This window comes from Arachis duranensis, chromosome 3 (assembly GCF_000817695.3).
Source record: "Arachis duranensis cultivar V14167 chromosome 3, aradu.V14167.gnm2.J7QH, whole genome shotgun sequence".
NCBI lineage: Eukaryota > Viridiplantae > Streptophyta > Magnoliopsida > Fabales > Fabaceae > Arachis > Arachis duranensis.
The window spans coordinates 3,205,942-3,222,145 of NC_029774.3; the positions used below are offsets into that span (position 1 = coordinate 3,205,942).

Sequence of the window (16,204 nt, forward strand, 5' to 3'; positions counted from 1 at the left end):
AAAATTTTATATTATTTTAATTATTTTAAACAGTATGGAAAATTATAATTAGATTTTAGGATAAAATTAGTCGCGTTTCAACACTCATTTAGTCATTTTCAATATAAATGATGAGGTCTGCTACACATACAAGTCTTTTTGGCATACAAGTCTTACAAGTTGGTACAAACTCAACAAAAAAACACGCATTATACTCCCACATTTTAAAAAAATAAACGCACGTTATTCAACCATTTCCTGTTTCCAAAGCGCGCTACTCACCATGCATTAAAAAGACTATTCTTCTTCTTCCTTAATGAAAACGAGTTTATTGCCAAATTTGAAAATAATATAACTTTAGAAATACATCCAAACGATTACAGAAATACACCCAAAGGAAAACTACACCAAAAATTCGTTGAAGTACACCTTATGCATAATTCATAACTCTTTCTCTTTCTCCTCTTCATCTTTTGATGTTCCTTCTTCTTCAAAAACGATTTTAGAGTTTGATGTCAAAAAATAATGGAAATCGAGAATAACGAATAAAGAAAACAGAGAGAAAAGTACGTAAATGAAGAAGGAGAAAGAGAAGGCAAGAAACGAAAGAAAATAAGAAAAAGAAGAAGAGGAAGAAGAAGCAAGAAGAAGAAGGAGGTGTAGTGAGTAACGGTTGAAGAAGGAGAAAGAGAAGGTAAGAAACGAAAGAAAAGAAGAAGAGGAAGAGGAAGAAGAATGTGCAGCAAGAAGAAGAAGAAGGTGCAGTGAAAACGTGCAGTAATGGTTGAAAAATGATAAAGAGAAGGGAAGAAACGAAAGAAAAGAAGAAGAAGAGGAAGAGGAAGAAGAACGTGCACAAGAAGAAGAAGAAGAATGTGCACTTGTAAAGACTTGTATAAAAAAACGCTTGTAGGAGAATTTCTCATAAATTATTCATATTTAAAAGTTGAAATTCAAATTATTGGGTTAACCGGTTAATGACCTAAAACGTCCTCGAATTATTCAAAAGTTAATAGAAATGCATCTGAATTTTATTATTGACAAAATACTTTTAAATAATTTAAAAATATAACAACAATATTCAACAGTAAATATATGTTTTCAAAAAATATCTTAGAGATTGAATTTTGATGTGATTTTTTTATAAGAATAATTAAAAAAATGAGATATTATTATTTTTAAAATTTGATAATTTTTTTCTAAATATATATATATTTTTCTGTGGTGATTTTTCACTAAATATATATTTTTTTGTCAACAATCAATAATACTTTTAAAAAATCACAAAAAAATATAGTTAGCAAAAATTACCAAATTTTAATAATAAAAATATTTATTTTTTTAATCATTTTTGCAAAAAATTATATCAAAATTCAATTTATAGTATATTTTTTGAGAAATACATATTTAATATTAGATAATCTTGTAAAAAAACTAACATTAAATATGTATTTCTCAGAAAATACATTAGAGATTGAATATTGATGCAATTTTTTGCAAGCATAATTAGAAAAATGAGATATTATTATTTTTAAAATTTGGTATTTTTTGTTAAGTATATATTATTTTGTGATTTTTTAAAAGTATTATTGATTGTTAACAAAAATAATTATAAAAAAATTATATGCTTAACAAAAAATTACTAATTTTTATGTATAATAATATATTATTTTTATGATTTTGCTTGTAAAAAATTATATCAAAATTTAATTTCTGAAGTATTTTTTGAAAATATATATTTATTATTGAATATTATTGTTATATTTTTAAATTATTTAAAGACATTTTTATCGATAGTAAAATTTAAATGTATTTTTATTGGCGTTTGAATAATTGAGGGACATTTTTGATGGTTAACCACAAATTATTTTGTTATTTTTTTATGATATCTATCTCCCGTCTCAACGAATTAAAAACTTTGGGGTAGATTAGCATTTGCCTGTTGAATTGCGCCTTAGAATGATGCTATTGGTTCTCTCATAGTGACGGGGATCACAATCTGTGGCTTCAGCTGAGGAAATACATCAGCCGTTGATCACTAAACAAATCAACGGTCAAAACCCCATGGCGCCACAAAAATTTCACAAACGCATAAAACATTTAAGAAGTTCCCGCCCGCACACCCCATAAATACACCTCCCAAACCAGCATCATCTCCAAGTTATTTTCAGAACCTCCATTTTCACTAGGAAAAAAAAAAGAAAACAAATCTCCACTTTTTTTTTTCTGATACTCCCAAATGGCTCGCACAAAGCAGACTGCAAGAAAGTCCACGGGAGGAAAGGCGCCAAGGAAGCAGCTGGCGACAAAAGCTGCAAGGAAATCTGCTCCGGCGACCGGTGGAGTGAAGAAGCCGCACAGGTTCAGGCCAGGGACGGTGGCGTTGAGAGAAATTAGGAAGTACCAGAAGAGCACTGAGCTTCTGATAAGGAAGCTTCCGTTCCAGAGGCTGGTTAGGGAAATCGCACAGGACTTCAAGACTGATCTCCGGTTCCAGAGCAGCGCCGTCTCTGCCCTCCAAGAAGCTGCTGAGGCCTACCTCGTTGGGCTCTTTGAAGACACCAATCTCTGTGCCATTCATGCCAAGAGAGTCACTATTATGCCTAAGGATATTCAGCTTGCTCGCAGGATCAGGGGTGAGAGGGCTTAGGGTTTATATATGCCTAATTCTTAGAGTTCCTCATCTTTTGTAATTGAATCTACGTTTTCTCTTATGAAGATCCATGTTGTTTTCTACAAGAATGGAATTTGCTCATAACTTCAACTTAATGAATGAATGACCATGTTTTTTCTTTGTATGGTGTCAACGGAAGCTATTTTATTTTGCTAAATTAAATGAAAAATTTGAGAAATATGTTAAGATATGAGTGAAATCTCACCTTGGCCTTTGACAATTTTATGAAATCCTTTTCCGCCAATTTACGAGAGCAAAATCTGTTAATCATTACCAATATTTGCTACCAGTCTCTGCATTTTCTTTTTCTTCTGTCTATTATTTTTTATCTTTGGCTATTATCATTATCAACATTTACCATCATTTTCTATTTTTGCTGCACCACTCTATTGTCATCATTTTTCTTTTTTACCGAACCAAAACCAAGAAGCTATATATCTCCTATTTCTTTGTTTAGCATCGGCAATCCTAGTGTTGCCACAGCTACTATTTCTCCCATTTTTTTCTTATCTGCACAATTCCTTTCTCACTAGCTTGCTCTGGTCTTTATTTGGTTTCACATTAAATCGCAAATTTGCACTCCAAGTAGAGTACTTTACATTAAACATTAAACAAATTAAACTACTGATGCCTCCATAATTACTCCAAGTAGAGAATTTTACATTAAACAAATTAAAACACCAATGCCTCCATAATTACCAAATCACTCTGGTGCATAAAAATTGATATTTTAAGTAAATTTCTATATTCAGTTATCAAAATTTAGAAAAGGACAACTCTTAAGATCATATTCCAAACCAAATTCAAGTATTTAAACAAAATAAAATTATTCAATTGAAAGGTGGTAGTGAGTTGGTGCAAGGTGATAGTGGGTTGATGCAGGGAAAACAGAGAATAGTAAATTAGTAATGAATGTTGGTGATGAAGGTGGCCAAAAATAATATTGAGAAAAGAGTTGGCCTGGTGATGTTCTGGTTCGCGGAGGAGAGGAAAAAAGAAAAAAAGATGGGACAATTTGTCCGATTAAATTGTTCACATAATGGTCCATGTAGACAAGGGGCAGAACGTCTCACGAAGTAAATTGTTAGGAGTTGCAATAAAATTATGCTTTTGTTAAGGAGCAGAAAGGGATTTTGTGAAATTATTAAGGATGGGTGAGGTTTCACTTGTTAAAATATTGAATATGTAAGAATTTGAAATTTAAGTTATAACACTCCCAAATGTATACAAATTGAAAATTTGCCAAAACTCAAGCTTGTTATTAAATCAAATCATCATTAGAGAAATGGCAACCACAGGCAGCTTCACCTCCATGTCCTCATTGCATTCTTTATAATCTGGCCATTGTTTGTGTCACTCGCACTAATCACTGCCAATATACATTATGTCTTGCTCTTCGATGTGCATTGATCCTCGCTCTTTTCGATCACTTGTTTGGGTTTTGTCCGGTTGACCTCGCTGTAAGTTTGCCAAATAAAAAAACCTCCGTTAAACACTTAAACTATGTTGCGACTTGCAGCCAATTTTCTACAAACCAACAATGGAACCATTATCAGTATGAGCACTAAAAAATAAAAGTTACTGACCTTTCTCAATACAAATGACATGTATAAATAAGCTGCTTCCCATTCATCAGCTGATAGTGTACCTGATAGGGAAACATAAAGATATGAACAATTCCGTTTTCATGAGTCTCTATGGGAAATAGCATGGGCACAATGTCTTACTCTGATCTTGGTTGCCATCACCCAATGCACCAAGCCTTCGCATGAGCTCTACAAATTCCGGTTTTTTCATGTACTCGTGCACGAATTCGTGTGAGTTCTTTGCAAAGACGAGCTCAAAATCATACTGATGTAAATGGAAAATATAAATCAGTAAAGTTTGTAGTGCAAGGCTTTCTAATCCAATGCTTACTGTAAAATAACATAAAGATTCATCTTAATGTAACAAGTGGGGGCTGCAATAAAAATGCAAGGATCTATGTAACATCTGGCAGTGATACCTCTTCCGCTAATTTTTGGAATACTTGAAAGGGGACAATCCATTCAGGACAATCAACAGCGTCCTGCAACAATAGGCCACATCTTAAAGAAAACAATTCATATTCTCGGTGTCCAAGAGTTGAAGGACTTTACACATAAGACATGTCATATACTGATAACACCGATTATGCAAAGGTTCTGCAGATGTGCATACACAAAGTCATACATCTAACATTAACTTGACATGTAAAGCATGATACCTCTAAATGGAATGTATACTTTATTCCAAAGGGGCTGGAAGATTTGAATTTCTGAATCAAATAGGAAGAGTCAAAGTTAGAAGTAAAAATCACAAAAATCTTTTTAAAAAAGTAAAATAAAATTAAAGCAGTTGCAGAATCTATAAAATGAATTACCTTGTCAGAAAATTCTTCATCAAAACGGATCCAGTAGACACTATTACCAAATGCCAGCCCTTCAGCTGCATATTCACAGTGAAAATCACATCTCCAATCAAGAATTAGAAAAGAAAATGATCTGCTGTACCCAACCAAAGGCACATTTATGAACCAGAAATCTTAACCAAAGTAATAATTATTTCCATCAGATTCATTCATTTTAAAACAAAAGCTGCCACAATGTGTTGTTTCAATCAGAGGTTGGTTTCATGGATAAATTGATACATAGGACTCTATAAACAACTAAATTTACTTAGAACAGTAATAGCAGAAAGATTTGTAGGACACCAACAACCTTGTCTAAGCTTTTTGATAATCACATTGGCATCTGGCATAGTTCCAATGAAAATGCCTCCTGGGCGAAGTAAAGCTGAAACATTAGCCAATGCTCGCCGGGCACGAGCCTCTGTAGACCAGGAGTAATGCAATGCAAACTGAAGTATTTAAAATGTCTAGATTAGGCACCGATATACACTTTTAATATGGAAATAAATCCATAAATATTTATAAAGTGGCATAATGGAGTGTTAAGCAGTATGATAATTTAGTTTCATATATTGACAAAAAAAAGGGCAGAAACAAAAAGAAACAATGCTAATTACAATGACAGGCCACTTAAAATATAGAATACAGTATGTTTTTGTCCCCAACGTTTTGGGTAAGTCCTAAAGTTGTCCCTAACGTTTAAATCGTCCTATTTAAGTCCCTAACGTTTTAAAATCGTCTCAATATTGTCCTGCCGTTAGTAGTTTGTTGACAGAATTGACGATGAGACAAAATTGAGGTGATTTTAAAATGTTAGGGACTTAAATAGGACGAAAATGTTGACAATAAAAACAATACATTACGAATTCAAGATTTTTACTTATCATAAAATACTTGTAGAATGACTAGTAGTTAACTTCCGAAAAAAAAAAAGAATATGATATATATAATAAAGTATAAATTATACCTTTTTGAAAGAAAATTTAATTTTATCATTCAATAATATCAATTTTTTTACGGTATATAATTATTCAATTATTTTTTAATCACATATAAGTAAATTACTCTTAATCACATTATTTTCATTCTAAGTAAAGTTATCTTTTTTTAATTTTACTTTTAAAGATTTTTACTCATCATAAAATTTTTATAGAATGACTAGTGCATAAACTTCCAAAAAAGAGAACAACAGCAAAGTACATATATAATAAAGTACAAATTATACCTTTTGATTAAGAGAAAAATAAAAAAAAAATTGAATAATTATCTATAGTAAAAAAATTAAAATTTATTTAAAAGCTAAAAATAAAGTTTAATTAAATTAAACATTAAAGACGTTCGGTATATTAAAGAGTAAAAGGGATAATTTATAATTTATTATATATGTATCATGCTCTTTTTTCCCTAAAAGTTTATATACTAACCATTCTATAAGTATGAATAAAAATCTTGAATTTGTAATGCAATTCATTCCATTAAAATTCACTGGCATTTTATTTGATTTGGTAATTCTTCTAAGAGTAATGTATTATTTTTGTCCCCAACGTTTTTCTGTCCTATTTAAGTCTCTAACGTTTCAAAATTATCTCAATTTTGTCCCACCGTTAATTCTGTTAACAGATTACTAACGGCAGGACAACATTGAGATGATTTTGAAACGTTAGGAGCTTAAATAGCACGATTTAAACGTTAAGGACAATTTTGAAACTTACCCCAAACGTTACGGACAAAAACGATATTTTTTTCTATATATACTTGGAGGGTTATTATTAACTCACGGTGCATATTTACCTGGCAGCTACAAATATCAAATGGAGCATCATCTGCAAGAACTTTGTCCAAGCGAATCTGAAAATGTTAATGACAAGAAGAATGAAACCTAAATAAATATTGTTTACCCAAAAAAAATAAAGAAAACACAGAGAATTTCATAAAGTTCAGATTACTTTCTATGAAAGATAATTAACTTCTAAACATTTAATTTAGACGATCACAATTTTTGTGACATTCCTCTACTATAATCAAGTGATGCCAAGAATAACATGCAGTTTTATAAACATAATTTTAAAGGAGTAAATTCTTGATGTCTGCAAGAATGACAATAGTTGAAATGTGAAGTGTACTTCAAAACATTACTAGACATAAATATTAATCACCTCATAGCAATCTCCACATAACAGGCGAGCAGGAAATGAAAACTTTTTACGTCGCTGATGATGGTCAGCATCTCCATTATATCGTGTGCGACAGTCTTTGATCTATATAGATTGTTGAATTCAGTGAGCTGACACTAATGGCTACAAATACAATGCAGTTGCAGATAGTTTGACACAATAAGGTAAATAACGTTTCAGTGAACAGCAGGGACTTGAGCTTATTAAATATAAGCTCATAATCAGGAAGTATAAGAGTGCAATGACAAGTTCATTACTACTCGCAATGGCATGAAAATGCTATCAGTTTCTAGTATAAAATTTAAATAGTGAAGATTGAATTCTACCTAGAACAAAGAAGTGACTAATTGTTACAAAAGGTTTGCATCTAACGTCCCAAAATCAAAATTCTCCAAATGGAATTGGGTAGAAATTGAAACTATATTGGGATATTGTTAAAAAGCAAAAAAGAAGACTATCATTAAGAGGCATATGCATAACCAAAGCAGCAAATTTTAGAAAATTTTAAACACTTACTGAGCCTTCAGCAATGTCAATACCAACATAATATCCAATTTTGGCCTTGTCCCATTTGATAAGATCCCCACCCTGATGAACATATATGAAATAAATAAAAGAATGCTCAGCTCAAAAGCTACAAATGAGTTTTATAAAAACCACAAAAAAACATTAACACCTTGCCACAGGCGAGGTCAAGGACTGCATCTCCCCGACGGGTGTAAAGCTGAATTAAGACACTCTTAATCTGTTCCATAAAATAATTGACCAAACTATTAATAAAAAGTCATATAATATTCTTACATTAATAAAATATTTATTGCAAAATACACCATATACCCAGTTGTTAAGTTTCTTCAAATGTATTATAGGACTAGCCTCCCGTTCCTCTAGAGTCTGGTTGGATCTTGCACTGTAATGATCAGCTACTTTCCTAGCAAAAATCTTTGTGCTTTCATCCTCCAGAAATTGTGCATCACCTAAACATAGCAAAAATGAAAATAACATGAGCACAAGAACCAAGCTTTCTGCTAGAAAAATAGACATGATCTTTATACAATCCCTTGAAGTTTCCACTATAAAAGGAAAGAAAACACACATGCTATTAACTTAGATTAGTATCATTACACAGTCAACACCAACTTTTTTACCTATATTTCCCAACTAAAACATGGCATCACAAAAATTATGGTGAACCTTCAACGACACTCTATTTGTTAATTAAATTCGGACTCCAATAAGCTCATAACTTATTCCTTTTCTGTAAACATTCCTCCACATTATAACTTTCCACAAGGTCTATTCATGAACAACCAAACAAAAGCCTAGAGCATCTAAACCAAGCTACGCAGATCAAAAACCAATATATATCACCCTTCAAAACAGTGAACTCAAAGTAAAGGAACAAATGAGGTGGTGAAAAATAGCATCAAAAAGTCACCTTGAGTATGCGGTCTTTTAGATTGTGGTGGACCAAACGAGGATGAAGGAGAATCCGGATATCCTCGTTTCATGAGTACCAGTGATGGATGGCACAAAGGGTATTCAGGTACCTCAAAGGATCGGGACAGAGGTGGCTTAGGGTTATTTTCCTAAGATGTATGTAGAAGGTTATAGATAAGCCTGCTTCCTAGGGTTTTCTTGTACTGTAATCAAATCTATATATTCCTCCAAGTGTTTTGTGACAGAATTGCATTCGATTCCACTTTCAACTATTATTCTAGTATTCTTTTTTCCTTTAATCTTTTACAGAGTAATAACTAACAAGTATCTGGCATTCAGACTAACGCCACAAAAATGAGATTACAACAAACACCCCATAGTTAACAAATAACTTATTTTAAATCTAGAAAACTTTACAACCAAGACTAATATGTGTTTGAAACTAATTACAGATTGCTCAAGCACCAGCGTTCTTCAACAGCCTGCACAACGAACAATAAGAATATGCTTCACTCAGACACTTGGGTTCTTAAGAGACATGCACATATAATATTTTACTTCTGTAATCATAGTATATTAATGATCTTTTCAACTTTGCAATCTGAGTACCATATATTAACTCTTCTTTACTCTCTAGACCTGAAATGTAAACTTTTTATGGGCTGAAATTTCAGTTAAATCACAACACTCCATTAATCCACTATTGTATACAAGTATATCAGTAATATCAACAAAAGATATATAAAGCAAAGCTATAATCTAGACTGAAAAATATGTATAGCAGAAGAGAATTCAAGGCTGTAGCAAAACCACAAATAGAAGTTCCAAGGTAAAGCATACAAACTAGAAGAGAAAAAAAAAAGTACAAAAGAAATTCAAGTTCTAAGCAAAACCAACAGATAGCGTTTTCCACTATAAAGATTTCAGAGTGGAGCATCCCAAGTTGCTAACTTAGCATGTTCATAATCATCATTCAGCCACTAAAATCCAACATCAAACTTCAATTCATATAAATTGGGAAAAAAAATTGCAAGATGCAAAACGCAACCTGAAGAACATCTGAAGAATTTGAAGCTCCTCTAAACAAGCAGCGATACCAGTCAATATATTTTAGGGAGATAAAAGAATGAAATAAATTATAAAATTAAAACTAAAACTAAATTAATTAACTATCTAAAGTAAAGTAATTTGCTCAATTTCTTTCCGGATCCACATTCATCGCAAGGAGAGTGAGTGAGAGAGAATGAATAGATGGTTGTCCTTCTGGATTGGGCTGGGCTGGGCTTTTCATTTGGCCCAAAACACGATCTGCCTTTCTTGCGGCCCATTATCATTTTGGCGGGAAAAGAAAAGAGTGAATGTTGCGCGAAAGGCGTGTTCTCAGTGTTCTGCACTTCTTGTTTGAGACATTAGAATTAGAAATTCAGCAGCTTAAATTCTGAGAAGGGGAAGTGCGTGAAATGGATAAATACTTGGTCCCGTTGAAACCCTCAGCGGAAAAGGTTCATCCTCTTCATAGGTAAATTTATTATTTATTTTTTGAAAAAAATGGATTTATATATTTTCACTATGGGTGTTGAAATCAGTTTTGGTAAGAATTGCAAGGTGCCGTTGGAAAAGGAGCAATGTTGAACTGAATGGAAGATTTGAACCTAACTATTGCCATGAGATGCTGGATTTGCTAAGTCGTTCCTACTCTGAGGTGTGTTTAGAAGTGCAGAAAGATTAAACTTATTTCAATGATGGTTCATCTGATATCTACATCTTCTGATGATTTGCTTTATATCTTGTCATAGGTGGGTGCTTTTCCGCATCTGTATCATGCAGATGAGACGCCTTGCGAATCGCATGTAGGTATAATCATGTGTGTGAAAATTGGGGTTTGGAGTTTCCTAAGTCTGTGATTTTAGTTACTTGTGCTTGCTTGCTGTACAGATCCAACGAGCTATTACCAGAGCAAATGGTGATGGAAATCTTCCATCCAAGTTAGTCTTTCAACTTACTTCTGTGTTTGGTCAAATGAACTGATATTAAAAATGCAAATCTTGCAATTATTATTTTGGTTCAAACCATATTGCCAGTAGAAGTTTTCTAATGATGATAGGGTTATGTAGTTTGCATAAAACTTTTGGTTCAAACCATATTACCATTGATTTATCAAAAGAAGCAATGGCATGTGCTGTCGGATGTGAAATGTTTCATTTGGTTTACATCTGATTTCATTTCATTAGTATTTTTATTATACAAAAGCTTATGTTTCTTTGCTAACAGGCAAGGCATCTCTGCAGTGGACTTTGACAACAAGGTATACAGATATTTATGGCGATAGATTGCATGTTTCAAATGAGAAGTTTTCTGAGTTAATACCACTATAAGTGCCTTTAAAGTAAATATTTGGCGTGTACACATAGATATACTTTCAGGTGAAACTTCTGTGTGACGGCTTAATAGTTGTGACTAGTGAGACAAATTTTGCATGTTCAAGGACTTTATTGCCCTCTGTTTGGTTATTTGTGCTTTCTAATTTGTATAATTAGTTACTCTTCTTGTGTTATCTTGGAATGATTTTATGCAATTATCTTTTCGTTTATGTGAAAACTCAAATAGTTTCATTAATTGTTTTGTATTTCTTTTCATTAAACTCCATTTTCAATTATATTCTAGGGAATATACTTGGCATCTGTGACAAAGTTGGGATGCTTAACAGTTCATGACTTTGAAGCTCTTTACTGTCAGACACATAAACAAACTTGTACGGTACTAGCATGCTTAACAAATTTTGGTACACCGAGGTGACAATGGTTTCTGATTTTATGCTGTTGAACATGTTTAATAAGGCTCTAGTTTGGGCTTCGTTCACTTATTGATTTATTGGTTACTTTATTTGGAAGCATTCTTATTTATGATCTCCTTTGGTTTGAGGGTATTTCGAAAGAAGTGATACCGAGTTTAACCTTAGTTTTTGTTAATTTTATGCCAGGCTTGAAAGAAGACGAAAGCAAGCATTTACTGCATCTCTCACTAAAACGACAACTTGATACTGTTAGATGGAATCCTATTAACCAGGATGAGGTTTTCACTGACTATAATTGTGTTCCTATTCACCATTGTAGTTTCAAATTTAGAGTTTGATGTTGTCTACCACGTGTATTGTGTAAAATGGTTTGGTTTTTCCTTTCTAGTTTTATCTAGTGCAACTGTTGTTAGATGTCAAGGACAGTGTTAAAATTTTTTGGTGCTTTTTTCCTGTACAAGTGGTGTGCATTTGATGTAAAACCAGTGCTTCGTAAAATTTATTAATAATTGCTTTGCTGTTGCAGTTTGAACAAGATTCAATATTCTGTCTTCCCCGTGATTTATTTGTTTCTTTATTTATTTCAGGTTGTCTGTGCATCTGTAAAAAGTAGTGAAGTACTTATATTTGATGTTGGATATGTATCATCAGAGCCAATTGAAGTAACTCTCCATTCTTATCTGCTTATATCATCCTATATTGCTATATTCATAATTTATCATTGTATTTCTTCAATGATGTTATGTTATATAGCCTTGTACTGATGTTATTTTGTATATCCTAATCTTTTGCCCCTTGATTATGCAATGCAGGTGTTGAGGACACGAAATACAGCAACAGTTCATGGGTACAACGGACACAAAGGTCTCTCTGATGTTGCCTTTACGTCAAATGACTCATGGTTGGTAGATGAGCCTTGAACAATAAAGCTCCCCCCTCCCTCCTTTATTTTTCTCCCCTCCCTCCCCTGATGAGAGTGATGAGTCCTAACAAATGGTACTCATTTTCTACTAAGGGCCAGTGCTTGTCTAAGCGTATGAAATGTGGCTTATAAAATTTTGATTCAAAATTCAAGCAACAGGAATTTGTTGATTGCCTAATATTGAATAGCAAGTTAGCGAATGCCTAATGTACATATATTCTTACATATTGAATGTAAACTGGACTTTTCTACAATAATGGTTCTGAACAGATACTTCTTTTCTGGGAAAAGGAAACTAACATGACATGATAAATATATGGAAAAATTTAGAGAAGTAAAACATAGCAGTAAGTAATGATATGTTATTCCAATAGTTACTAACTTGTACTTTTGGCACAGCAAAATAATGTACTATTCTAACTATACACTTTTTTGCCCAGTTGAGGATGATAAAATGCGGTTCATATACTGTTGTCTAAGTTTCATTAAGTATAGTTGCATTACACACCTAATCCTAAATAACATCCTATACTTGTTAACTATGCTCATTTTATGAATGTATTTCCCATCATCATCCTCTTCTTAATTTTCCAGTAAATTAAAACAGGATACTTGCTTCTGATACACATGGTGGGATCAATGTTTGGGATAGAAGAGTGAAAGCTCTACCTTCTCTTGAGCTTACGTCTGGTTCATCTAGTACCCTAAACAGCATCCAAATAAATGTTGAAAATCAGGTTAGAAGTTTTGCATGTGCTCTGTCAATGTGCACCATTGACTTAGCCATTTTAGTTTAGGTGACTAATGATATATTGCTTTCGAAGTACCCATTTCTGCTTACCAAATGTTTAAATCTTGTTCGTGGGTTATGATGCTATTTGACTTAATAGGTTACTTGGCACTTTTTTTTCATGGTTCATGCAACTCGGTAAAACAGCAGTGAATTCACAATGTGTTTGCATTAGTTTTGGTTTCAATGAGTTCTGGAGCTCTTGGTTATTGTGTTCAGTCAATATTTTGAGAAGTAACAGACAATTTGTATTCTATCCATTCCAGATTATTTTTGGTGCTGGGAAGAGTGGCTTTGTGTATGTGTGGGACATTCGTGGCGGAAGAGCATCTACTACTTTTCAGAGTCACAAAGAGGTAATATCTCTCTAGATTCTCGTAAATTCATAACTATATGGATTTGGTAATTCTTCTTGCTATTATGTTGTGAAAAATACATCTAAAAATACAAAAGGATCAAGGTTTCATTCATGGACAGATTCTCTTCAATGAATCTGTTTATTTTGTTGGTGTTGGTCACTGTTTCTCCCAACTGTCATTACTGCCTTCCACTAACTGGACTGACAGAACTCGCAGTTGCAGCTACTTTTGTTTAATAAACTATGACTTCATGGCCTGTTCAATAAAGCAAGATATATCTTTTAATTCTCAGCTTTCTTATTAAAAATTTGGAATTTATTTGCTTTCTAGATGTGTCATCCTCCTATAACATCGTTGAAGTTGGCAACATTACTAGAGAAGATTGGATCTTTGAAGGTGTGGTTATCTTTTCTCCTCCAATCGGTTTGTTGTACAAAATACAATTGAGTAAAACTTCCTCTTTTATGCAAGGGCTATACTTTCTACTAAATGTCAAGATCTGCATATAAATGATTGTTATTTGTTGAAAAAAAGGTTGACTTCACTTAAATAGGTTTAGTAAAATCTGTCATTACATTTTAGAATTTGTTTAAGATGGACTTTTCCTTAAATTATTTTGACGAAACTTAATAAAATTTTAATTTCTAGTTTGACATGAATTATACAATCTGCCACCGAGGATATCGTACTAGCGTTTTGGTTTATATTTCTATTTCTATTTCTACTATGACCTATTAACCTTCAAATCATTGCATCTGTAATGTATCATTAATTATTCAACAATAATTGCGAAATCTATCTTAGTTATGGATGGTTTTAACGCTCATTCTTGTTCATGTAAGATTATTGATTTATTGAATATTTGTGAAAGGCCATATTATGAGATTGCAACACGTGACAATTAAATTTTATAAGTTTGTGGTTTATGCTCCTTCATTCTTGTTGCTATGTAGGCACAAGCTAATATTGTTTGCAAAGAGATTCATTCTATTCAAATCAATCCATGTTGCCCATATCAGCTAGCATTCCATCTTGATGATGGCTGGTAGGTTGCCAAGTGTACAGGCCTTCTTCCACTTCATCATTTCCGTGACTCCTCCTTTGAAATTCTCTCTCTTTGTAATTGTTACTTAACACATGACTAGCTAATATTATGTTATGTAGGTCGGGTGTTTTAGATATTAATACTTTACAAGTTACACACATTCATTGCCCTCCCCCAGCTTGGTTGTAAGTTCATTTAACTTATAGTTTCTTTGTTGATTATTTACAATATCACTTTATAACTACATTTTTTTTTTGTCATGAACTTTACAACTACATCTAACCAATTTTTTTCCTGTTATTTGTTAGAAATGATTCCTATGATCTGTCATATATAAGAAAACCTTCATGGTTATCTACATGTTCGGTAAGATTTTGTTTTCCCTATTGTGTAAGTAATAAATGGAATTCTATCTTTGCAATAACATTTTTCTCTTGGTGCAGATCTATTTGGTTGGTTCATCATCTGATAGTGGCATTCATCTCTTAGATTTCTACCCTAGTACCAGCTCGCCGAGCCATGTGCATTTCAAGTAAGGCACTAACATTGATGCATATGGACACCAAAGTTCCCTGGTTTTTATTTCACTAAACCACTTAGTTAAGAGTACACATATAAGTGGTGTAAGTTTAAACCCAAAAATAATTTGGCCCAAAGATCACTTACTCACGTAAACAACTCAACATGATCCAACATGACTTTTCTTTTATACTCTCTTGGAGACAATAAAAAGAACAGAGGAACTTTTTCTTTCATTGCACACACATATCAAGCGTACATGGGTTCATACTTCATATCTTTTACAGGCAAAGCTTTTCCAGGTATCTTAATAACTAAGGATGATATTACTAACAAACAACTGTTTTCTTAATGTCTAAGAAAACTTATGTGCGGCGTGAGAAGCAAATAGTAGTTTGTAGGTTTGTCTTAATAACTAAGATATATCTATGACTAGTCGAAGATCTTAATCTTCAAGATAATTCCCAGTAGCAACTTTTGATTATCATTGGCGACAACTTGGATGAGGAGCCCGAGGCTTGATCAACTCGAATGCTTAGAGCCGGTGATGGCTTCAAACTTGATAAGTTTGATTTAAATGCTAACAAGTAGAGATGACCTTATATTAGTGCTTAAATTTACAACATATGTATATAACAAAACATTCATTTGGTTAAGTTTACCTATCAATATTTTTTCTTAAAGTTTTAGTAATTTTCATTGTAGAGAGGATACTGATAATGTTTCCAAGATGAATAGGAGTAAAAATCATCAAAACAGATTTATTCCTTTATCTGAAGGAATTATTTCATGTGCTGCACATCCTTTATATAATGCCATCGTAGTAGGAACAAAGGTTTGTGGGTAAAATTTCTTTGTCTTTTTGTTTTTAGAATCAGACTTACAAGATCATTATTACTGATATCATTGATTGATATTTGATTTCAGAAGACATCTTTGCTCGTGATTTCACAAAGACGAAGGTCAAACAGTGAAGAAGATTAGTCCAAACTTGATTTATTGTTGGAAGTTAGTTGTACAAATTGAATCACGATTGTTGATTTAAGATATAATAAAGTATTTCTTATTTAATTATTGACA

At 32.6% G+C, this 16,204-nt stretch overlaps 3 protein-coding genes across 4 annotated transcripts; 2 read left to right on the top strand and 1 right to left on the bottom strand.

The window, feature by feature from the left end:
• The first annotated feature begins 2,136 nt into the window (after window positions 1-2,136).
• LOC107476787 (histone H3.2) lies at window positions 2,137-2,773 on the top strand. Its single transcript, XM_016096687.3, has one exon. The coding sequence runs from the start codon at window positions 2,219-2,221 to the stop codon at window positions 2,627-2,629; it is 411 nt and encodes a 136-aa protein (XP_015952173.1). The 5' UTR covers window positions 2,137-2,218; the 3' UTR covers window positions 2,630-2,773.
• A 1,021-nt stretch (window positions 2,774-3,794) lies between these two features.
• On the bottom strand, window positions 3,795-9,906 carry LOC107476786 (mRNA cap guanine-N7 methyltransferase 1). The gene is made up of 14 exons (XM_016096686.3): window positions 9,744-9,906; window positions 8,694-9,177; window positions 8,093-8,232; window positions 7,932-8,000; window positions 7,772-7,843; window positions 7,238-7,339; window positions 6,873-6,929; window positions 5,392-5,530; window positions 5,055-5,119; window positions 4,899-4,949; window positions 4,659-4,721; window positions 4,381-4,504; window positions 4,240-4,301; window positions 3,795-4,111 (listed from the first exon to the last, which is right to left on the bottom strand). The coding sequence occupies exons 2-14, from the start codon at window positions 8,764-8,766 to the stop codon at window positions 4,016-4,018; spliced, it is 1,113 nt and encodes a 370-aa protein (XP_015952172.1). The 5' UTR covers window positions 8,767-9,177; window positions 9,744-9,906; the 3' UTR covers window positions 3,795-4,015.
• Window positions 9,907-10,089: 183 nt separating this feature from the next.
• Window positions 10,090-16,204, top strand: LOC107477138 (uncharacterized). Of its 2 annotated transcripts, none has more exons than XM_021137326.2 (18): window positions 10,090-10,214; window positions 10,292-10,397; window positions 10,492-10,545; window positions 10,631-10,680; window positions 10,967-11,000; window positions 11,360-11,447; window positions 11,676-11,767; window positions 12,077-12,151; window positions 12,302-12,390; window positions 13,019-13,148; window positions 13,468-13,557; window positions 13,891-13,956; window positions 14,514-14,605; window positions 14,725-14,790; window positions 14,914-14,971; window positions 15,049-15,137; window positions 15,830-15,959; window positions 16,052-16,204. In XM_021137326.2, exons 1-18 carry the CDS (start codon window positions 10,156-10,158, stop codon window positions 16,106-16,108), a joined length of 1,425 nt encoding a protein of 474 aa, XP_020992985.1. In that variant the 5' UTR covers window positions 10,090-10,155; the 3' UTR covers window positions 16,109-16,204. The 2 variants fall into 2 exon arrangements, with proteins under 2 accessions (XP_020992985.1, XP_015952585.1); XM_016097099.3 differs by having other exon boundaries at window positions 10,301-10,397.